Here is a 23,658-nt window from a genome sequence, read left to right as displayed (position 1 = left end):
TCACTTTTTCTTTCTAACACACACATTCTTCTTTTTTTTCTCTCCTCTCTCACTAGAAAACCAGTCCTCTACCCCTCACTCTTATTTCATCACCCTCATCTCTTCATTCGTCTCTCTTACATTGACATGTTGATGTTCTTCATGTAGCTTCTCTTCATGCTGTGTATGATGCATATGTATTGAATGCACATCCTGCTATAGCAGGTATAACAGTGGCTTATACATCATGTCAGTAGCTACTGGTTTTGCCAGATATTTGGTTGATAATATTTGATGTGGAAACAAAACAATGACATTTGTATGGCGTATTGCCAGATAAGTGTAGTAGTAGTTGTTTTAGTTGTTTTCCTCCTTATTCCCACTAAGCTTTAAAACTTGATTGCTTTAGAGGTACCCTGTGGGGGTTTTGACCACTAGTAGCAGTTATCAGCACTGCACATTTCAGAAGGAAGAAAAGACACTCAATACATTTGTTAGACATCAAGGATACACACAGTGTGTTTTCTGGTAAGAAACAATGAAGACAAACAGAACTTTTGCAAATCAATGTGTTCCAGACTGTGTTTTCCCTGCAGAACTTGTTTGTTTACAGCTATAATCAATATTTTTTTTATTAACAGTGTGTGTAATGTGAAAGGTGTCACGCACAATCCACAGAGAATTATCACCTAGCTCTGCAATGCTTTGTAGTGTCTTTCAGCTTGTTTTGGTTTTCTGGTCCACAGCTTGAATGTTTTTTTCATGGTTTTGGGTTTCCTGCTTATTGTTTCCTGTTTTATTTGATTTTCCCCTCTCCTTGTGTCTGTAACGTTACTCCCTGCCATTGTTGTGTTTCTCCCTGATTAGTTTTCACCCGTGTCTTGTCATCCTGCCTTCACTTGTGTATCTTCATTCTATGTTCAAGCGTTAGATCGTTTCCTTGCGTCGTGTTTTCGGTTTAGACTACTACCCAGTTTTCTTGAACCTTAAATGTTTTATGGATTTAGCCTACTCCTTTATACATTTGTTTCCCTGTTTGGACTGCCTTTCACGCTTTTGAACTGTGCCTGACTGACAATCTGTAAGCTTTTGTACATTCACTTGATCTGTACCAGGTTCAGCCAGTGAGTCTGTATTTGGGTCTATTTCTCGTATCCTTGTTACCCTGCATGAACTGTGACATGTTTTGGTTCAGCCTCTTCGCTCTGACAGCAGCAAAGTCAGCCACTAGCTAGTGAACATTGCGGGGTGTTCAGTAGCAAATAAATAATGTCAGTGTTGTGCTTCTGTGGCCTACAGGTGGCCATAAAAACAAGCAGTCATTGCAGGTTTGAATAAAACAAGGAAAGAAGTGGTTTTAAACCTGGGGATCGAAGCTGGCTGGATTATTATTATCACCTAAAATCAGACAAATTAATAATCTGAAAAGGAAAAATGTCAAAAATATATAAAGGAAAATAAATAAATATATATATATGTGTGTGTTCCTTTTTTACTCTATCTACTCTGTTTATCCCCCCATTGCATCCTTCACCTCTTCACCCAGTAAACATATGTTGTGCTACTTACAGACTAATGTTCCCAATGTTCTGGACACATTGACAAAAACAACCTCTGATGTGCTAAAAAAACACATGAATGAGAGATGTTCTGTCCTTCATTATCCTCTTCTATGACTCGGTTCAACCAAAGACCTTTCTGCTACCACTATCTTCTTTAATTTCACACTTTTATTTTCATTATCCTCTCCCCTCCTTCATCCCTCTGAATCTCCTTTCCTTCTTCCTTTCCTTCCCTCCCCCCCTTAATCCTCTCTGTTCTTTTTTCCACTCCTCTTCTTGACTCCTTATTGTCATGCCCCCCTTATTCTTCATCCCTGTCCCCACCACCTCTAACCCCTTTCCTCTCTTCCTTCCCGCCTCTTCCACCAACCATTCTCCTCCTTCCCTCATTCCACCACCACTTTAAAAACCTCGTTAGCATCCGGCCAATTAGGTGGGCAGCTGCTAACGAGGCAGATTGAGCATACATCACACCGTTATGCTTTCGCCTTCCTCGCTCAGCTGCCGCATGCTTGTCTACGAGATTCGCCTTTACCGAGTAGTGGCTTCATTAAAGCTCCCTAATTGTATGCTGACATTTACATTTCAGGGATAAAATGATGGCTCTTGGTGTACAGAGAGAGGCATAGGCTTAGATACCTACGTCGCTAACAATCAAAAAATGTAAATCAGCAATGCTTGGGTGGGGGCGTGGTGTGTTTATGATTTTCTAGGGGAATAAACAGAAAAGGAAAGGGGATTTGAGTTATATATTGATTAAGATGAGATAATTACACCCAGTTTAATACCATCTTTCCCCCTAAATATACTGAACTCCCTATATTTTTTTCTCACTACGTGACACTAATAATTACCACAAGGATTACAATGGCATATGATGACAACTTCAAGTCTTACATCAGTAATTAGAGCGTGGAGAGGAAACATCACAAAACATCTTCTGACTGGACTCTGTAAAAGTGCCAGACAGGAAGAAGGGATGAAGAAGAAACGGGGAGGCGTGAGGACAGTGTGAGCAGCATCACACCCCCTGGTTAGGCAAAATGACCTCAAGGCAGAGAGGAGCCTGACAGCCCAACGATGGCAACAGAAACCTCACGAATGAAGGAGAGTCGATGTGAGCTAAAACAACAGCATGAAGATCAGTGTGGAGGACATGTCAGCTACAAGAGTGAAACTAGGAGAGTGGAGAGGATGTGTGGACGGCATTAAATAGTAGAGACATGATGCCGGGAGGCTTTGATGATCTACTGTATGTATACTGCACTGTTAGGCAAGAAAATCCGCAGCTGAAACAGGAAAACCCTTTTAATAACCACAGTGAGATAAATGCAATGGGGAAATAATAGAAGCCAGAGGCATTTAATAAAACTCTCACACACACGGGTGCTAGAAATGCATTTAAAAACACGGCACAATATAAATCCACTTTAGATGATGACTATTAATCAAAGATTCAGCAAACAGATGGAATAAGGATATTAGACGATGTGCCTTGTCGTCTGGGCTTACCTTGAGGAACTTGTACAAGAGGAACGTGAACCAGTTGGTCAGCATCTTCTCGGCAACCGACTCCGTTCTGATGTGTGGGGAGAAGGGAAGGAAGAAAAACAAACACAAAGTATGAAAAATGTAAAGAAATTATGGACTAACATAATAAAACACATCGCTTCTACATAATGTAATTGTGTGCTCATCACAGGGAAAAAGATGAAACGTTTGGTTAGAGTTTGTTAGTTTTGCCTTTAAAAGAACGGTTTTGCACTAGTGACCTGAGCTGTGAGCTGTCATTTGTAGGATTATCACAGCACTCAAGACACTTAACACTTTTTTCACCAAAACAGACTGAAAATGAGCTCATTTTTAGAATAAATACTCATTCATTATTCATTTATTATTGGAGCATTATTTCCACATTTTTTTTGCTTGTTCAGCAGGCTTGCTGTGTGCCAACTAACAGACTCCATGGGTTACGCTAGAAATTAAACAGAATTAATCAATTTGAAATGTATCAACAGAACACTGTATTTTCCCTGTATTACCATTTTCTGGCCTCAGACCCATAAAAAGAAGCAACAGAGCCCTGAATCATAACTCGGAGCTTCCCTCGCTGTATAAATGCTCTACAGAAGTACTACTGAGAGCAGGTCAGAGTAGCTTAAATTCCTCCTTCTGCTCACACCTCAAATCTTTGCAGAGATGTGTGGTGCGATCTGTCTTTCCTGTGATATTGCAAATAGATAAATTAAAGAGAAAACAGTTAACAATGTGTAGTTCCTCTGATGTTCTATTAATATATATTCTGCTGGTGGGGCTGTAAAGATTGGACAAAGCTGTTCAGAGACAGACACATTTTATTGATGTACTTGGATTATGTTTGTGGTTCTTCTTGTTTGTTCCTGTCAGAGGTGACTAAGACATATAAATAAGTTGTAAAGTAAGTCTGCCTCTCTTTATGTCTGTCTGCCTCTCCGGCCATCTCATGTGTCATCTTTCTACCTGGTTATCTGTGTGTTCATCTAGTTAGTTTTATCCAAACAGAATCCCTCATTTCTGTCTATCTGTGCTAATCTTGCAGACGTCACTATAAAACATTTCAAGTTGGTTCAACTTAAAAATGTCAGGTTCTCCTGCTCCCAAGTTGAGTATGAGTTACCTATACTCAACTTGGTAATAATTGGTTCAAAATGGACTCATGCTGTTGTAATTCAAAACTATCTGATTTAAGTTTAGTGAACTTGAGAACATAACAGAAGATATTAAATGAAATGAACAACAGTTTAAGTTCTGAAATAAAGATCTGTCTGATGTTTCACAGTGCAGTCGATATTTGTTTCATGTCTCTCCACATCCTCCTCACCTCCTGAGCAGCAGTTTGGGATGGTTTTTGCTCTCCAGGTTTCTGTCTATCAGATCAGACAGCAGTTGTTTCAGGACTCCGGTGGCGTACTCCATCTCCCCCTGCAGGGCCGTCATGATCAGAGATGCCACATTGCCCCTGTCCCGCATTGAAAATGACCTGGAAATGCATTGAATATAATTGTTAAAAAATCTGTCCTCAGCTTTTGTTGGTGTACACGACTGAAGCTGTTCCCCAAAATACATGTGCACCATTAACCTCCTAACAGCTCATTAAAATATTAATGCACATTTAATCTTAAGCAAATGGTGTTATAAGTCTGTTTGGTAATAAACAATTTGGCTAAGTGCTTTACAGTGATTTGAGCTGCTAAATTGTTTTTTCATGCTGTTTATCAATTTGTCTTTCCTATTCTAATTCAAGGCAAAGCACAGGGTGTCATATTTGTTATATTGATAAAAACAGTCGCCAAACACAAATACTTTTTTTTTGTTCTTGATAGCTATTACCTAGTATTTAATAATGTAAAAACAATGTTTATCCCTGAGAAAATGCAGCATTAAGCCCACAGTATAGTGACAGTGAGCACATCATAGATCCCACAGGGGAACTTTGACAGCTTTAAGTAGCTGTCAACCTGAACTAAAATAGCAGCCTCATATCTGCTGTAGTGACGACCTTCCTGCATTTACATGGTCTTATACCCATAGCTGGAAATATCAGTTGGCTAAACTGTTGAATGGCACAACCTGCTTTTAATCTAATTTAGTTATTTTTCAAAAATGGTATTTGATATTTTATAGCAGGAATCCCTTTTGGAAAAAAACAACAATTAATGAAATAAAGAAAGACAGACACCTCTGTGCCTCCAGGGTTCGGATGAACGTCAGCAAGAAGTGCTTCTTTGTCAGCAGCTGGCCAAACAGCGTCAGCGCCTTCTCAACATTCGCCTGGACCTGAAGAGAGACACAGAGACAGACACGTTACAACAGAAATGAATGGCACTGTCAAGCAATTTTCTAGATACAAACATATTATTTATGGAGATGCATGTCATTGTGTTCTTGGAGAAAAAAATCTGCCTTTTACAATCCTCCCTTTTCCCAAAGGGCTACATGTTGTTACAATTGTGCTTTTAAAGTGGACCCCCCTCTAAGAAATGTGTTGACAGCAGAAGGCTGTTTTTATATTCATTACTGAGGGAGGAACGTTTCTCTGTGCTCACCTGAAATGAACCAGTTTAACAAGAATGTAAGAGCAGGACTTTGTGACGCAACTAGTCTGGAAGCCAGCTGTGGTCTAAACCAACATATATAATGTGGCACTGAGAATAAACTTTTCAAGTAGGAGACATGGCCATCAGCTCTCCTTCACACTCACAGGGGTATTCAGTTGGATGCAGTTATCTGTCACAGATGCTGCTGCCTCACCACTAGATGACCCTAGATGCTACACTCTGAAACCTTTAAAACATGCCTGTTTGGGAAATGTAGGGCTTGTGTTTCTTCACTTTTTACCTTGACACATCATCTTTTCTCACCAATAGATAAATACTGCACACACAATCTAAACTACACAATCAATAAATAAGGTAATAAGCACATCTGTGAGAAACTTGCATGTGCAATCAAATCCTGGACACAGGATAACATTTATATAATAAGAAACTATGACTCACTCGGAGCAGAGACTCTGAACACATCTGCAAGCAGACTTTTTTTCCCACCGTATGATGATATTGGCTTGTAAACAGCAATGTAAGACTGATTGGCTACTCTGTCTCCCGCTGCACTGCTGCGCGCTGCTATCCAAGTGTTTCTCAGTTGTTGCTCTACAGATGATTTTAGCAGACACTTTGACATAATTGTCTTCCTGACATCAGCGGGTGGATTGGTCAAAACATCCTCCAGTTGAATATCGATGAGACGAGAACGAGAATCATTGGCCTCGAACTGCTTGTTTGTATTTGTCTGGGGATTTAGCCTTTTTGTTTGGTATTAGACTTTTTCATATTAGTAAATGTTCTATTTAGATCACTCAGATCTGAAAGAAAAATGGCTTTTCCACATTCACCACCCTCACTCTCACTCTCACTCTCAGTTGTATTACTTGAGAGCCCTTAACTGAATCTTTCAATAAAGCTTCAACAACCCACTTTCACTCGGAACTCTCGACTTTATATCTGCTCAAGCAACTTTCCAAAAAACGTCTAATCAGACTGGCCTGAACCAGCACAGCGTGAGAGAGATTCTGTCAAACGGGGAAGGAGAGGAGGGAAGGAGCATCGGGGGCATAGCAGGATAGTGTGTGTGTGTGTGTGTGTCAGGGTTGGTGACAGAGGTGCACCCTGCTTGTTCCAATGGCTGGCACCTGTCACTACTCATCAACAACACACTAAACACCCTGAAGACGCCTCTCCGTCGCTCACTCGCTCCGTCTTCCTCACCGCTCTGATTCTCTCACTCACACGTCTCACATCGTTGGCCTTCCTCCCATTTTTAATTTCTCTGCTCTTGGTCTTTGTGTGTGTCTCTCTCTCACATATACACACAAACACATCATTTCCACCTATTTCTCTCTCTCTTGCTCTCTATTGTCATCCTTTTGTACCACTGTAACATCTATTCTTTCTCTCCTCCGGTGTGCCATAATAAAGTGTCTGGGCCTCTCTCTAAAGTGCTAAATGAGATTCCGGGCCTCCAGGGTGGATGCTGAGTGTTGTGTGCATGTGTGTGTGTTTGAAAAGAGAGAGTGAGAGTGAGAGAAGACAAGAAAGAGAGACAGATGGAGATGCATGTACATACTGCACAGTCTTTACCGAATTTCAAGTAGAGAGTTAGAAAGGGTACATTGAGTTATCTGCAAGACTGTGCATGTGTATGTGTGTACTGCATGTTTTTGTGTGTGTGTGTGTGCGTAACTGGTGTGTAGTGTGGCTGTCTAGCTTAGGGGAGAGAGCAGTCACACAGAGCAATAAAGCTAGGAGCGTTGGTTTACACAGGCCATTGGATTACAACGGCAAGCCCTGGGGGAAATACAGAGGGAAGGGGAAGGAAGTCTAGACATAACTATAAAATACGTAAGATCCCTTTACCTCTCTGCCTGCCTGACACCTCAAATTAAAGGCAGATTTCCACTGTTGGGAATTTGTATCAGGGGACATCTTACCCACAGTGTCATGTCTCTTGCTTTTATTTTGATTATCCAAAAAAAGTCAAAAGGTGAGAAGATTTGATGATTCAGGACCTCTTCATTTGATGAAAACTATTTTTCACATTTCTTTAAATTATTTAGAAAACCTGAAGCCAAAGAATGTTAGTCTGTTTTGTCTATGACAGAGATTTAAAGGTTTACAGAAGAACCATCCAGGGTTAGTTCTATTTTAGATCTGTCAGCCTCTGTGTCAGTGCCAAGTGCCAAAAACTGCAGTTCCTCAAACATCCACTTGAGGCTGGCTACAGAATGAGTCAATCAAGTTAAAATGTCCAACTTCACAGCAGAAATAAACATATTTGCAGCCTGGTACAAAAACAGTCTTGGTCACCTGTTCAAATTATATTAAGTGTATATAAAGTGATGCATAATTACCAGCGTGGACTGACAGGTGGGTATTGTTACAGATGACTTATTTGAGCACCCAGGCGTCATTCAGCCCGCCTCAGGTCTGTCAAAGACCCACATATTTGCCGTTTTTTAGATTAGCCGGGAGGCGGAAGAGGCAGGACTGCCAACATGGTGGCGGCCAGTGCCACAGATTTGAGCCTCAAAACAGCTCTTCAGAAACCTGTGAGTGACGTCGTGCATGCATTTATATTGTCAGTGTGGTGACTTTAGATTAGCTTCATCCTAACTCTGGTGCAGTACATCAAGTGGTCAAGTGAAAACTTTTATTCATATCATGTCAACATTTTAAGCTTCTTATTTTAATCTAATTAATTTAGGACCTTCAGTATTTGGAGCAATAGCTCATGAAAAAAAAGATAGATGAGGCTGTTATTTCAATACATTTTTATCAGCATTTCATATTTTATGCTGCTCATCTAATTTACACTAATTAGGCTACAAGTGAACACTGTAGTGTTTCTGGTGTCTCAGACAATAAAAGGTGATTGAAGAATTTAATTAACTGTTTTAAGTTTTAGTTATTTATACCGTTATAAATTCTGGAAGTCAAAACTAATTAAATTCAATAAGGGACTTGCAAGCAGTTAGATTTGATAAGCACGTTCAATGCTACAGTAGATTCATATTCCATAAATGAAGGAATGATGTCACAAAGCTTTATGTGTGGCAGTAAAAGCTGTAAACCAAATAAGAAGGAAGAAAAATATGGAATTTTACTGGATTTACCCTCCGCTACAGTCCTGTTGGTCAAAACACTCTCACCCTGTGTTTGTTCAGATTTTGGATTACCAGTAGTTTAAAGTAGTTTAAAGTTAAATCTTGACAGTCTCAGCTGAAATTCACAATGGGCTTTTTTTTTTCTATATCCAAGGATAATTCTATCATGTTGAAGTAATCACCACTGCTCCTTCTTGCCAAAAATAAGAGAGGATGAATCACTAAGAATGAATCAAAAAAAGGCAGCTATGAGACCACCCAGAGGGCTTTTTTTCTTCTTCTAGGCATATAAATCCATTTTCTGGATTAGAACGATTAAATGAAGCTGTAAAAGGTCAAACAAATTATTCCTCAACTCCAAAAAGTCAGTGCTCCAATCAAAGCCAATGGAGCAGCACCAGATTCTACATCTTAATGATACTGCTGATTACAAACTTGGCTCTCTGGTTTCTAGCTTTGGAGGAGAGTAGTTTATGTTGACATACTATTAATTCTACTTCCCCTGGTCTCAGCGGTAAAATGTCCCTATAAATCGGGTGCACTATCTCCATTCAGCTGTGCTGGCGAGTTGGTTGCATGTACTGGCTTAATTAATAACTTAACAGTGATGTATAATGCAAGGAACAATCGTAGTAACCCTGAATCTTACTTCTCCCTCTCTGCTCTAATCCTCTTGCTATCTTCCCCTTCATCTTTTGCTTCATCTTTACTTGTTTTATCTTCTTGTATCTCTTACATAACATTCCTTTCCAGTCAACTTCAAGCCATCCTCACTTTAAAAATCCACTTCTTTACATCAAGAGGATATGGCGAGCGTCTGTCCCATGAGATCAAACTAATGATGATACCGAGTCATTTGCATTCATTGAGACAAGCGGAATACATTAACACAAAGTAGGTAAAATATAGGTTATGTGATTGCTTTAAGGTGAAGCATGTCTGGAGTCCCTCTCGCTTCAGATCTCAGGCTTTTGGAGAGGCCCATCTTTGATTAAAACCTGCCATGGGATAATGGCTACAAACGTATGAAGCTGTAAAGCCCGAGAAACATTTTCATGTCATTAAGTCCAACTTTCAAAGTACTTCTAAGAACTACTTCTTGCTGAGATGAACTACTTGTAGTTAGCATAAGCAGCTATTCTTTCTACCTCTGATGTTAGTCTGTTAGTGCAAAAGCTTAGTACTTGGCTATACTGCAATTGATTATTTATGGTGAGTTTGTTTTAAGCTTGGTTGGTGGTGTACTGACCCGTACCTCCATCTCCTTGAGCACAGGGTGGTCCTCAATGCCTGGAAACAAGACCCTCATTGCGTAAGTTCGATAGTCCAGAAAGGGGATCCCAGCTCCATCCAGTTCCTGGGTCAGCTCATGAATGTCCGTCTGAAGCTCAGCAAAAGCTACAGAAAAGGTCAAAATGGACGATTGAACATCGTTGTAGAATGATATTTAGTGATATAGAACACAGAATGTAAACTACTCCACAAACGCAGTATGGGTATAAGACATTCATAAGTAGACGGTACAAAGGTATCTCTTGAACAAACTAGCACTAGCATCCCAGCTTGCTTGCATGTTGTACATTAGTTTGGTAACTACCTTCTGCAAAAAGCCCAACTCACTCAGCACTCCATGGTAACCAGCCAGTTCTTTTGAGCAAGTAAGTAGCTTGAACAGGAGGAACCCCAGAAATAGCAGGCAATAGTCAGTAGCACAGTAGCAAGGAATGATCCCCCACTGGCACTTGAAAAATGGCACTTGTATTTGTCCGAAAGCAAAACTGGGGGAACTGAAAGAGTTTAAAAGCACCTGAGCACTAACAAGGTGCATTTTTGACAGTTCAGGGGCCTGTTTCATAACATGCAACATGAGATCACTTCCCCTCACGTAGATTTTGAGTAATTTCCCTTATCGAAACAAATAGACAAAAAAATGTATCTGCAACTTGTGAGTGATCATTTGTGAATCATGATACAGCCACCATTTGCAATGTACAAGTGGCACTTACAAATCTATTTTGTGAAACTGGCCCTTGTACTACAAACAGACAGACAGACAAACTGCATCATTTCAGGTTGAGTGTCTGGGTCTTATAAAAAGGGCTGGACAGAGAAGAGGTAACGGTCAGCCATGATGAAGAAAGAGGCCCGCAAAGGCAATAAATAAGAACTAAAACACAGACAAGACAAGCAAGAGGGAATACAAGGATTGGCAGACATTAAAGTATAATAACAGATCCAGGATCAGCAATTTAGATTGGACATGTTGTTATGTGTGATTGAAAGAGAGTGTTTTTTCTTCTTCTTGTGTCTAACTTTTTCAGTACACATAAATCCTGAAATAACAAAAAAGAAAAAAATACATTGAAAAAACAAAAAAAAAAATACACTTCATGGGCTGAAAAACGTAATGAACTGAATTTCTTCCTGGTATCTTGGCCTTGACACATTCAACCTTTGCTTGTCCAAAAAAGACCCAAACACAATTAAATAAAAAGGGAAAGCTAGCTTGGGGAGAGAAAAACAGAACCAGGAGACAGAAAACAAAGTTCCTGGAAAGGAAAGTCAATTAATTGCATGAGTGGATAATTATTAAGAGAGCGACGGATGAGTTTTCATGCATAATTTCTCCCAGCTGTTATTGGACTGGTTTGGTCCACAAGAGACATGGAGAGGAGAGAAAGCAAGGAAGATAAAGGAGGGAAAGAGAAAAGAAGTAGCAGGTAGAGAAGTGAGGATGGTAAAACAGAGAGGAAAGTAAATTCAGAGGATGGATGACATAAGTGATTATAAATAAAAGAAAGAGGAGCGAAAGATCACTCAGGAAAGGTCAGACCTGAGAAGAAGTGGAAAGTAGAGAAGAGAAGTGGAGATGAGGGGAGAAAAAAAAACAAAAGGCAAAGGGCAGAGTGACTAGTAAAGAAGAAGAAAGGGGAGTAGAAGGGAGACTCAAATAGACAGGTATTCTCCTCCTCTATCCATTAATCAATCTCTTATTTATTGCTCACATGGAAAATTGTTCTGCTTAAAAAGTACATCAACGATACAAAAAGCAGAAATAGCAAATTATGCCATCACAAAACATCCCTCTGATTGGCTGGCAGGTCTGTGAAAAGAATACATCAAGCTGATTCGAACACTGAAAATGAGACTATAACTTTTGCTGAACTGCAGCCACTGTGGCTATAAACAGTTGAAATATGCTGAAGTGATTTGCCTCTTTTGATTTTAGTCATATAGCTGAAGCTTTTATCGAAAGTGACTTACAGGGAGCAATTTGGGGTTCAGACTGGAGGAGTCAGGGATCAAAACACCAATCATCTGATTGGTGGATGACCCACTCTACCTCCTGAGCCACAGCCGCCTTTTGAGCAAGATGCAAACACATCATCATAACCTGATGACTTGACTGAGAGTAAAAGGAATGCAACCACAAGAAAAAAATCTCCCTGTAAGGTACAGTGTGTTTACTTCAGAGATAAAAAAACATTGAAGAGTTTATCTGTCACATGCTAAGATGAATTATACCAGTAGCATGAGTCATAAAGTCATTAAACTTGCTGAAAACCCCAAAGTGAGTTAGCATTTTGCACTTCTGGTCCCTCATCTCGAGGTCAGTGGGTTTCTTTGAACAGGTTTTTGGTTAGATGCCTCAAATAAAGTCTAAGCTTCAGAGTTTTGTGTTTCAGTAACTGAATAAAATACGTCAGTAAATGTATACGCACTTGTAAATTTTGAAGTTTCATGTGTGGCAGTTGCAAGATGCCAAATGAAACTGCAGATGTTGTTGGGTTAGGGTTAGGGTTAATTAGTGATGGTGACGTTGAAGTCATGTGACTGTGGTGCAGATTGTCTATACCCTAACGTTTTTACTTCTGGAGGCAATGATCTAAAATCCAGTGGAATGGCAGCGCAATGCTTAACTTTGAGGTTGGCCTTCAAAAATACATACTCTCTAAAGTTCTCAAGTTAAAAAACATTAGAATTATGTTACTGGCCATGCCAGACCATATAAGCAGCAAAATTCCTGACTTGCTATTCACTATTTTAGTGAGTAATGAAGCATTTTATTTCTAATGAATTCAACTCTTATTTTGTGTTCTTTCTTTCTTACCATCTAACTTTCACTGATGAAACTTTAACCACACTTCAAACAAAAGCCATGACACAGCCTTATATAAGGCTTTTTGAGTTGTGCTATTTCATTATAATCAAAATACACTATGATTGTGTCCAATTTTCTTTTCTCATGTGTTTAAACTTTCTGTTTCCTGCTGCAAGAAGACGCTGTTCACCACAGTTTAAAGACATCTTCAGTCCTCTTGCCAAGTGGAGAGCTCAAGAAGTTCCACATGAAAAATGGGGTGAGCATCTTTGCTTAATATCATCACACTAATATTATGATATATTATGATCCCTGTCTACAGCAATCAGCTTTGCAGTGTACAGTGTGCAGAGCCAACAATCCAGTGAAGACAGAGAATCACATGCTCACTAAAATGAGTTTCTCCAGTATTTCAGATACACTGACTGATGATGACGTGATGGTGACATGTTATTTAATGCTCATGATCAACTGTTGCTGTAACATGATTTTATATCCAGTTGATGACATCTTTTTCTTTGGCTGCTGTTAACACTGTGTCTGGTAGGTCTTTCCTGGGAAAACCCCTCACGTGTTTCTGATGTGAGTACACAAAGAAAAGACCTCAGTCAAGACAATGTCTGGAAGTGAAGCTGCGGTATTTGGTGTTCTCTTATTAGCATGTAAACAATGCTTTGCCCATGAATGCCATTTGCATTTTGTTTCCTTTCATACGGCCAAGTTACCTCCTCTGAACCATCAGTCAGCAGTTGTCCTTTCTAGTGTGTTTCTAAGTGTTACTAATTAGCCATGACTGCTAATATGCTACTTTTATGATAGTGTAGGGCGATGTCTGCTTCTCACGGATGACTGAAACAAACGTCCCGTCTCTCACCCTCAAGACTCTTCGACCGAAGCCGACCTCACGCATTTGCTATCACACACACACACACACACACACACACACACACACACACACACACACACACACACACACACACAGTGGGCCGCCCACTTCATCTGTTCCTCCGCCCACACACTGTCTTGTCCCTATAGGCCAGCTGGAAGTACAGCAGGCGGGGCGGGGTGCTTTATTTTTTGGGAGCGAGGGGGCGATGAGGGTAAGGCTATGCTTCACTTCCTGCAAAACTGTTTTGATTTCTATTGAATTGATTACTGTCAGGGGAAAGAACAGGACCTTTCTAGTTGTGACAACATCTTAAAACGGCACTACAAGCTAAACACACATTTTGTGAAAATGTCAGAAAACATGCACCGGTCACCCTGGCACTGTGGCACTTTAAATCAAAAGCTGTTGCAGTTTCTTTTGCTTATTTTGTTTGACAACTGATCCTTGGTGGCTGATAGAGCTCTAGACTCTGTGTCATGACTGAGGTGTGATCGTATTTTAACTCTGTATCACGGCTGTGTCATTATATTGAGTATAGAGATGCTCCCTCTCACTTCCTCTCACCCCTTACAAATGTTTCTCATTTTCACTGTTTTCACCTCGCGTCTCTGTCTCTTATTATCTACCTTACCAACACTTTGTATGCTTTGGCTGTTCTGGTGTGTTTTCACTCAGAAGTAAGGGCAGTTAACCGACACGTCAGACAGCGATCTGCTTCACCATCATCAAAAATAAGCAAATAAAGGGCTGATCTTTTGGAGGAATGACTCCCTCACAATGACAGGCTTGTAGTAGACACACATAGAAGTGTTCCATCATGCTGTGATGATGGTCTTATAACTGTATCTAATCTGGCTGTGAGTTCCTTCTCTTACGTATCATTTCTTAAATAAAACTTTCTCTTGCTTTGCCATGCATTTGCCTCAGTAACCATAACCTGCACAAACCCTGTTTCATCTTTCATCATTCACAGTTCTACAGTATATCTGTCTCTCTTCATGATTGTTTTGTCCCCTTTGGTAGTCAAATCTATACAAATATCCTGAACATTGTTCAGCCAATGAAACCTCAGCCAACTTTCTCATCCTGTATGGTTGCATACTCAATCACACAGAGTTTATTTAGGACAAATTTAACGTCTGGCATGCTCTAGAGAAGATCTAAATGTTTGAGGTACAGCCAAAGTTAACTTAGCTTAGTATAACATGGAAACAACTAGTGCAGCTAGTCTGGCTCTGTCCTAAGGTACAAAAAAAAAATCAGCTTAGCAGCACATCTAAAACTTGCTAATTAACACACTGTATCTTGTTTGCCTTGTCATCACCTCGAATGTTGCCAGGCAACCAGCAGCGACTCCAGTAAGTCGCTGGCCAAGAAACAGTCCTGCACATAACCCCCCTCCTAAGACGACAACTTGTTGTCACGCTTCAAGTTTTTGTACAGATGAAACGTGAAAGTGTAAGACATTAATTACTGTTAGTAGGTGGATTTCTTTAAACCTTTGGACAGAGACAGACTAGCTGTTCCTCTGTATGCCAGTGGTGAGCTAAATCCAGTAAAAATACCTACTGTAGATAAAATGTAAATACAAAGCTTATGCAAATCCCAATAAATATGCATAGTTGCATAAATGAATGTATCAGTTACTATCTCTAGTCTTATAGTGCAACACAGAACATGCATTTTTAACATAGAGTTGCTGTGATTGTGTTAGCCGTCACGTATGAACAGAAAAAAGTAAGCGTAGGTGAACCGCTGTGACCTGACTGGACCAAGTTTGGTGGACACCCAAACACTTTCATCACCTACCTTCTTTACATTCCAGTGCCACTCTGGACTCCAGGTTGTCCATCTGGAGCTGCAGACGTTTCAAGGTGCGATCGGCATCCCTGGACTTCCTCTTATAGGCAATCAGCACAGCGATAATGACCAACAGAAGGAGGCCGCCACCCCCTCCGATGCCGATAATGGCGGGAAGCGTCAGCAGGCTGTCCGAGTAGATGTGAAGAGTCCCGGGGGAGTACTCGAACCCACCGGCACGGATCTGTACACACACACACACACACACACACACAGAAAACTGTTTTAATGATCAGAAGTGAAAATACACATACTTGTTACAAAGAGAAGGTTGTCTCTTTTGAAGCAGCTCTCTGTTTTATTCATACGGTTTTATAGTAATCAATGTGAACTCTCTCTTCTGCTGGTCGCCGCTGAGCAGCTGCATTATCAGAGCTGAAAGTTCAGTTCAATGCTCAAAGGCGCTTCACTGCAGCTGTAAAGGGGGAGGAAATTACTTATTTACTTTTCCCCTACCAGATTCTCTTGAGCTAACCTGGGGATTTGAACTATCACCTTCCAGAGAGATATAAAAACCAAGCGGTGGTCACTCTTCCAACAGCAGATGGTTTGAGAATAGATGAGGTGGTCTGAAGAGATCGAAAGTTGGTGGTCTGACGAAAGAGAAGTTGGTTGACCCAATTTCTACCACAAGGATCATTAAAATTTTATTTGCTCTGCACTAAACAGGCCGATCTTTGACAGGCTTATGCTGGGGAGGCTTACATCACCTTGACTGCTGTGAACATTTCATGTAAGAAAGGTTTTTGGATTCTTCCCTTCAGGGAAGCAACTTCAGACGGTTCCGATAATGAAGATCTCACGAGCTAACTCGCTCAGACCTTTCAATGATTTACCTTCGTCTGCACTGTCTGTGGATATTTAGGCTCTTATTTGGGTTTTAAAATGGATATTTTCTTGTTAATGTCCTCGTTCATCACTGTCAACTTTAACAAACTGATGTAGGTCAGAAAGTGAGCGCCGTGTGTGTGAATGAGGTTAAAGGAGTGCAGCGGAGTTAGACGCAGACACCATTGAAGCCACAAACACACTAAGACACACACACATAGACACCATACACATACTCACACACGGTATAAGCAATCAAACAAAGTAATCACCAGCATTTAAATCTCTCCCCAAGGAGTCTTGGTAATTACGGAAAGTCAAACACATGTAATGTTTTCTTTTTTTTCTGACTAAATACATTTACATAAACGCAGTGTGTCTCGGAGGGAAAGAAAAAACTCACAGCACTGGAATCCATCAAATCAGGCTATCCACAAGGGGGGTTGATAACCCATTAAAATGAGGTGTGATTATGCACTTTGAAGCTCTTGTAAGTGCACTTTCATGTTAACATTATCAAAGTCTGATTAAAAAAATAAATAAAACAGAGAGGCTGTTATATCAATATCAATGTAGTCAATACCTACAAATTAAATTTGCAATAGTAGGGACAATTAGAGTGGCTTGTATGAGATTAAGCAGCCAATTAGCTGCATGGACATGATCTGGTTGCAAAGGAGTTGGTTTGCAACCTCAAATTTTTGCACACATTCATTTAGTTAACTTTGTTAAATTATTTGATGATTTGAAAGAGTTTCTAAAGAGATCAGTGAAGTTTGCACAAGTTGACAAAGTTTCATGTAGTGAATACAAGTTTCTTGTACTTATACTGTACTGTATTAGGCCTCAGTGATGAACCTACAATAAATTATTACCTAGCTCTACAGTTCACCTCCACTCATCATTCTTTACAGCCAACAACTTGGGTTCACTTTCACAGCTCTCCTCACTGTTTTCCACCAGCAGCAGGCAGCCATGTTTTCAGCGAGAGAGCTCGCTGATAAACACACTGTACTGTACACCGCCTACCCAGCACCAAGTGCTGGAAAGACAAAGTTCACAAGTAGCTGGTGAATCGAGAGCCGGATATTTCACTCAAGAGTCCAGGAAAAGAGTGAATATTTGGCTTATGTAGCCACATGTGATAATATGTCAATGGGGACCTTTTTAGCTTGTTGTGCTGTCCACAATAAGTTCAAGTTTCACAGCAGATGAATATATGTTGTCTGCGTTGACCACAAATTATTGGAAATAAAGGCACCAAAACTATCACTATGTTTTGAAAAAGAGAGTTCAGAGCAGAATCTACAAGATTTGTAGATTTGGAGGCCAAACGGGACTCTTTCCACCAAACACATTTCCCAGCAGGAAAAGCACAGGTGTAAATAATGAAAATGAGTGATGGCTGAATTCCACCGAGCTGCTTCAGTTTCAGGGTCCTGATGTTGTTCATGCCGGCTCGCTGTGACACTTGAGGAGAACTCAGCCATCATTAATGTTATCGGTAACACCTGTGCTACAAGTGTCTGCTGTGAAAAATGTGCATTTCCAATTGTGGTTTCTACATATTTCCACACAAGATAAAAGAGTGGGACACCCAGTTTAAAGATTAGTGGAAACAGATTTTGGATGTTGCCACTCCAAATACGAGTTAGTAAAGGGCTTGTAGTTTTTTCTATCAATGCTTCGACAAATATTGGAGATAGTAGGTCGCTTCGTTACCCCTCATCTCACCAGCTGGTAATTATAATCTAATCTGAGGACACTGGTGTAACCAATACAATAACTCAAAGGAAACATATCCTCACATGACATTAGTGCTGCATAAGTATGAGCAATATTAAGATGGAGACACATTTTCGAGGCACATGTCTATTTTTATTCTCCTGACAGACTGAAGGACTGATGGAGGAACTTAAAAAGCTGAAGGCCAAAACAACAAACAAGTTTCTTCGAAAAACTCAAGGGAGGCGTGCAGCTGCCAACACACAGCTGAGCATCTGAAGGGACACACAAAGACACAGTGACACGCGCATACAGCATTTCTTTACATACACCCACACATGCACACACGAAAGCACTCACAAGCCAAGTATCTGTGGACCCCCATCGGGGTCCCCTGTATGTAGGTCATTCTACATGGGGAATATTATTGTGCTACAGCTGTGTCGTTCTCTGCAGCACGCAAAGACGTGCGCATAAATAGAAAACATATGAGCGTTCGCTCTCTCTCACACACACACACGCACGCATGAGAAACGAGTTACAAACACAGTACATGTGCTAATGCGCACACACACACACACACACACACACAGCAGAAGAGATAGGAACAGACAGCTCTATTTTTTCTTCGGCTATTGTCAGACGAAGGACTAACTCCACCACCCCCGCTAACACATCGTATCGCTCCGATATTCAACATGACATTTCGTTCAAAAAAAAGAAAAAGAAAGAAAAAAGAGAAAGAACTGAGAGTTCCACCTTGGAACTGGCTGGTTCCGTTGAGAGCTATCATATTGAATTACATGGATGCGCTGTCAGTGGCTTTCTAGGTATATTGGCTGTAGCTAGCAGGGAGTAAATGTCATAAAGATATAGTGAAATGACTGTGAAAGGACATTGGTGACAAGTTTAAAAGGGGCAGGAGGTGGGGGACAGTTCAGAGGGGGTACTAGCGGGATATTCAGACAAACATCCAAATATATTTAGTGTGAGTGCTGCGTCGCGTGGCTGAGGTTTGACCTTCCTCATTGCAGATGCTCCAGGAGCTGCGCGCTGATTTTGAAAGTCTGCTCCAGTCAGAGTGAATCAGGGATTTCAGTGTGTTGACAGCTCAACCACTGTGGACAAGTAAAGCTGAACGGTTGCCGTGGGATGCGCCATTCTTTGACTTTATTTCTGCACTATTTCCCGCTGTATCGCAATTTCACAAAATATGAGACACTGCAAATGAAAGTGACATAAACAGCGTTCACACGGTGGGTGGTGATAGAAAAAATAAATAAAGAGCTCCAGCTTGTGACACTTCACACAGAAAACAGGAAGCATTACTCTCTGGTGATGTGGCAGTGACTTTCAAAAAATGCAACTTTAGCTGGGATTTGCTGAGAGTTGGACAAAATTTGCACTTCAGAAAGGTTTATACAGTGAACGGAGTGCCTGGATTAGAGCTTAGAGACGAGCTTAGTGTCTGCATATCAGTGGCATCCTGGAGAAACAATTCTATTCTTAATACCACCTTTTATGTCTCTGCATAACTCGAGGACAGAGCCCCACTGTTGACAGTGCCTTGTCATGGACATAAACTGTAGCAAAAGTGTATACTCATACACTTTTCTTATCTCTTACTGCATGTCATACATAATTCAGCTCTCTGCTTGCACACATTCAGCTCTCAGTTTATTTTCTCGTCTTATGAATAGCATTTTTTTCATGGATCGGGTGTCTTATTATTAGCCTGTTAATTTGTTTTGAGAAGTAGATATATTGTATAACAACTTGCCATGTTAGCAGTGGCAAAATGGCAGGTTCACTCCATAAAAAGAAGCTCTATATTTGCCTTTAATTGACACAGTGTGCACCTATCACCACTCCAGAATCAGGCCGGTAAACTCAAGTGAGATGAAAAAGGTGACGGGAACAGAGCTTCTGTAGGAGAAGGGGCATGCCTGAGGGCAGGTTTAACATCTAAAAGAAGAGTTCTGGTTCTGAGGTGAAAATAGGGAAAAATAAATGTGTTTTCTGTTGTTGGTATCTTGCAAAAGCTTGAAAAAATATCTTGACAGTGCCACAGCCCCTACCAAACTGCAATGCACTGCACATACAGTACAGACTCTGGAATTCAGTTTAGCAGCATCACGTTCTAGTGCATAATTGGATCATTAATCGATTAGTCAATCGACTAATCAGCATTAACAATTAATTTGTGGTTGGTGGGTATGGTGCTCTAAGAAGAGCGATACTCTGTGTCTAGAGCATTTGGAGGGTGGTCTTTCAAAAACCAACAACACAAGAGCAAATGTGGGAGGAATGGATTCAGTTTTGTTGTGTCTCAATTTGGATACTTCCATTAGCACACTTCTCTGTAGCACACTGTGTACTCTATGTACTTCCTGGCATAGGGTGCTAATTTAAGCAGGGTAGTATTGTCTCAATGCAAGTATGGCTATTGTGCACTGTTGTAAAATGAAGATCACGACATTTTACCACTTTTTCTTCATCAAACTGCAACCGAGTGGAGCATTAGCACCAACATTTGACTGCCAAATTGTAAATATAAAACATATGTACAATTTAAATTTGTTTATTTCTTTATTAACCGTGACCGCTATTGGTCAAGCAGCTTCCTTGGATGCTATTTTCAACATGACGGTGGTTCCTCCCTTCTGCTATATAGCCAAAATGGCAACCAATGAGGATAAGAAGTGTCCAGTGTTAGTCAACATCTAGAAATGAGAAGTCTGCTTTTGTTTACTTCTTTGTGGAAATGAAGACCTGGTGTTCCAAAAATGAAGTGAAGTTAACTAACGGTTAACTAACTTTATGTGAAGTGTAAGAACTGAAGGCTTGATAGATGTAGCAACAGTATGTTAGGGCTTAGCAAAGGGTCACTTGAAAATAAAATTGTGAACTGAAGCCCCAATCATTTATTTATTTTGGCCTCTACAAATGTATGAAGCACTTGTTGTTGCTTACCAATGTGCCCTGTTCTTCCTCGCCCACTGCTTCACTAGAATGGTTGCACAGATGACTGAGAAAATTGCTGTTTTTCTAGAGAGTTAATTAAGTAACAAGTCTGTGAGATTTTACATAGAAACAATAGATGCGGGTGTTGATGAACAACCCAGGCAGGGACTGGCATTACAAATATGTGGCCAAGCAGGGTCTGCTTGCAGGTGTAACTGATTTGCTCACATGGACCGCATAAGACATCTTTTTTTTTTATTTTTTTATCACTTTTAACATATTTTGCTTGAAGAAAAAAAAACTGAAGATTTTGTTAGTAATTAATCTAAAGTCATGTGAAAACAAGGGCAACAAAAACACATGATGTGTCATGTCATGTCACGTGATGCAGGGCATATTTCTTTTGGAACTTCGCAGGCTGCTTCACCTTGAACAGGTGGTATTAATCAAACATACCTGAAGTTGAAGTGAGTATTAATGGTCTTTGTTGGTTGCTGGATGCTCATAGGCAGTCCCAGAACACACTAAATGTGACAATGTTCAGGGTATGATGCTGGGCTAAGCGTGGATCCAGGGAGAGATGTAGTGTAGCTTCGATTAGAGTTGAGTGTGGGTGGTGGATTGGCTTGTGGATTTACTGAGGGGTTGGGTACATTATATTTGGCGTGCTATTAAATGTCTGCACCATCAAAGCGGAAACTAATAAAAATACATGAAAAATGGAGACGGCACTGAGGGACTTAAAAACTTCTCAAATCTAAAACCAGCAGCACCTGCAGCAAAGAAGTGCTGACGCCTGCACAGCTGTTGATGCGGATACGCTTCAGCGGACATAAAGAAACACGGTCTTTAATCTGCAGACATGTCTGGAGGTTCAGTGTGGTCATGTTGAGCGCATTATGTGAACAAGTGAATGATTTCCCTGTGACTTGCGGCATTTCAAACACTTGATGGATTTAACATTAACAGCGCTGAAATGGTGCAAAGTCTGCAGATCTGCGTTTTGTATTTTGAATGTAGATGTCATGTATAGAATTATCAGGCTTCTGGTTCCTGTGACAGAACTAAACTTCCACTGCAGGCTAGCTGAAGGCCAATGAAGATCAACATGTTAATTAAGTGTTACATATTTAACAGCAGCCTTGGCGTGCAAACCCAGCGGAGCGTATCCTGCATCTGTCAGAGGAAATTGTTTAGAAAAGATATGAGGGGTTATTCACATAACTCGGCTACAAGGTTAGAGTGACATTATGGACTGAGATTGTTAGGCTGGAATGTTTTCATATTCATAAAAATAAATTATTGAGTCGGTGTAGTTATTCCAAGTAAAACAGGTGTTTTTTTGTCCTTTTATAAATTGTTTTTCGAATAAATCCTGAATACTGACCCAGTTGTTTAATGAATACGAAAGATCAGAAATAAAAAATGACATTAAGAAAGAAGTCTACCATGAAGGTCTCGGCTCATAATATTGACCGGATTCTCTTTCAGATAATCCATTTAGCGCATGTTGGTACAAAATGGGTCAGAAAAGTGAAACATTTTAGAAAGTCAAAGTCACGTTAGATCACAACATCGCTGATGGGAGACAGAGATGAAGAGACGGAGGACGTGGAAGTCGTGATCTCACCGTGACTTTGTGTTGTCCGGTGAGGTTTGGCCATTCACACAGCAGCTGGCTCTCAGACAGGGTGAGGACACAGGGAGTTTCTCCAATCAGCACTGTGTAGTTGAGGCGACTGTTACCCGGAGCCGCAGGGATCAGGTTACGACCCTGAACACAAATAGAGGGAGAGAGAGAGAGAGAAATGTGTGAAGACAGGAGAGACGTACATTTGAAGACATTTAAAAGACCTGATCAAAGTTTGTTTTCAAACCTTTTTTCAGTTAGTGAGTGAGATACCATCAAACACCTTTGCTTGACTTTCAGCTGTTTCATCTTAACAATGAGTGACTCCGATCATATGGCTCTTTGATGAAAATCACATTTGTTTATGTAAATAAATGCACAGAAATTAGTCACTGACAAAACAACTGTTCATTCAGAAATCCTTATTGTTAACAAATCCCTCTGAACACAGGTCACAAGGCTCAGAAAGGCTCAGTTACTTCCCAAAACAGCTGGGCACTGTAGTTTTAAGCAAACCTTCCATGAACAGGAGTAAATAGTGCATTTGCTGGGCACAATTTGCAGCACACACTGTGCTCTTGATTATGACAGCAGGACCGAGAATACCCAAGCTCATCATAAGGAAAGAATATGTCACTCAGTGCAATAATGTGGCTCACTGATGTGTTTTTAATAGTATTTGGACAACGATGGTGCACAGAGGAAGATAGAACAGGCTCTGGAGGTAGTACACAGATAACACTTTATATTCAACTATTCATTGGTTGATTTTGTTCTTTTCATGGATTTTTTTTAGTTGACAATAAAATAAGGACTTATCATTTAAGCAAAAACTGCTTGTTTACTCATTTGCAATCATTTAAGTTACATGTAATCATTTAGCTTTTATCTAAAGCAACTTACAAAGAGGGAAACAGT

The 23,658-nt window shown here is 40.4% G+C and overlaps 1 protein-coding gene across 2 annotated transcripts in view; it reads right to left on the bottom strand.

The window, feature by feature from the left end:
* Positions 1 to 23,658, bottom strand: part of LOC104919270 (plexin-A1) — a 255,711-nt gene that overhangs the window by 17,769 nt on the left and 214,284 nt on the right. Inside the window, exons 19-24 of one of the 2 annotated variants that reach the window (XM_019272556.2) lie at positions 22,741 to 22,884; positions 15,543 to 15,777; positions 9,992 to 10,140; positions 5,260 to 5,357; positions 4,402 to 4,560; positions 3,054 to 3,120 (exon numbers count right to left, since the gene is read on the bottom strand). In XM_019272556.2, the coding sequence (XP_019128101.1) occupies positions 3,054 to 3,120; positions 4,402 to 4,560; positions 5,260 to 5,357; positions 9,992 to 10,140; positions 15,543 to 15,777; positions 22,741 to 22,884 (852 nt within the window). The remainder of the gene's footprint in view (positions 1 to 3,053; positions 3,121 to 4,401; positions 4,561 to 5,259; positions 5,358 to 9,991; positions 10,141 to 15,542; positions 15,778 to 22,740; positions 22,885 to 23,658) is intronic. The other variant, XM_010731243.3, reaches the window with a different exon arrangement.

The sequence above is a fragment of the Larimichthys crocea genome, chromosome XV (assembly GCF_000972845.2).
Source record: "Larimichthys crocea isolate SSNF chromosome XV, L_crocea_2.0, whole genome shotgun sequence".
Lineage (NCBI taxonomy): Eukaryota > Metazoa > Chordata > Actinopteri > Sciaenidae > Larimichthys > Larimichthys crocea.
The sequence above is the reverse complement of the archived record's forward strand: the minus strand, read 5'-3'. Positions and strand labels throughout refer to the sequence as shown.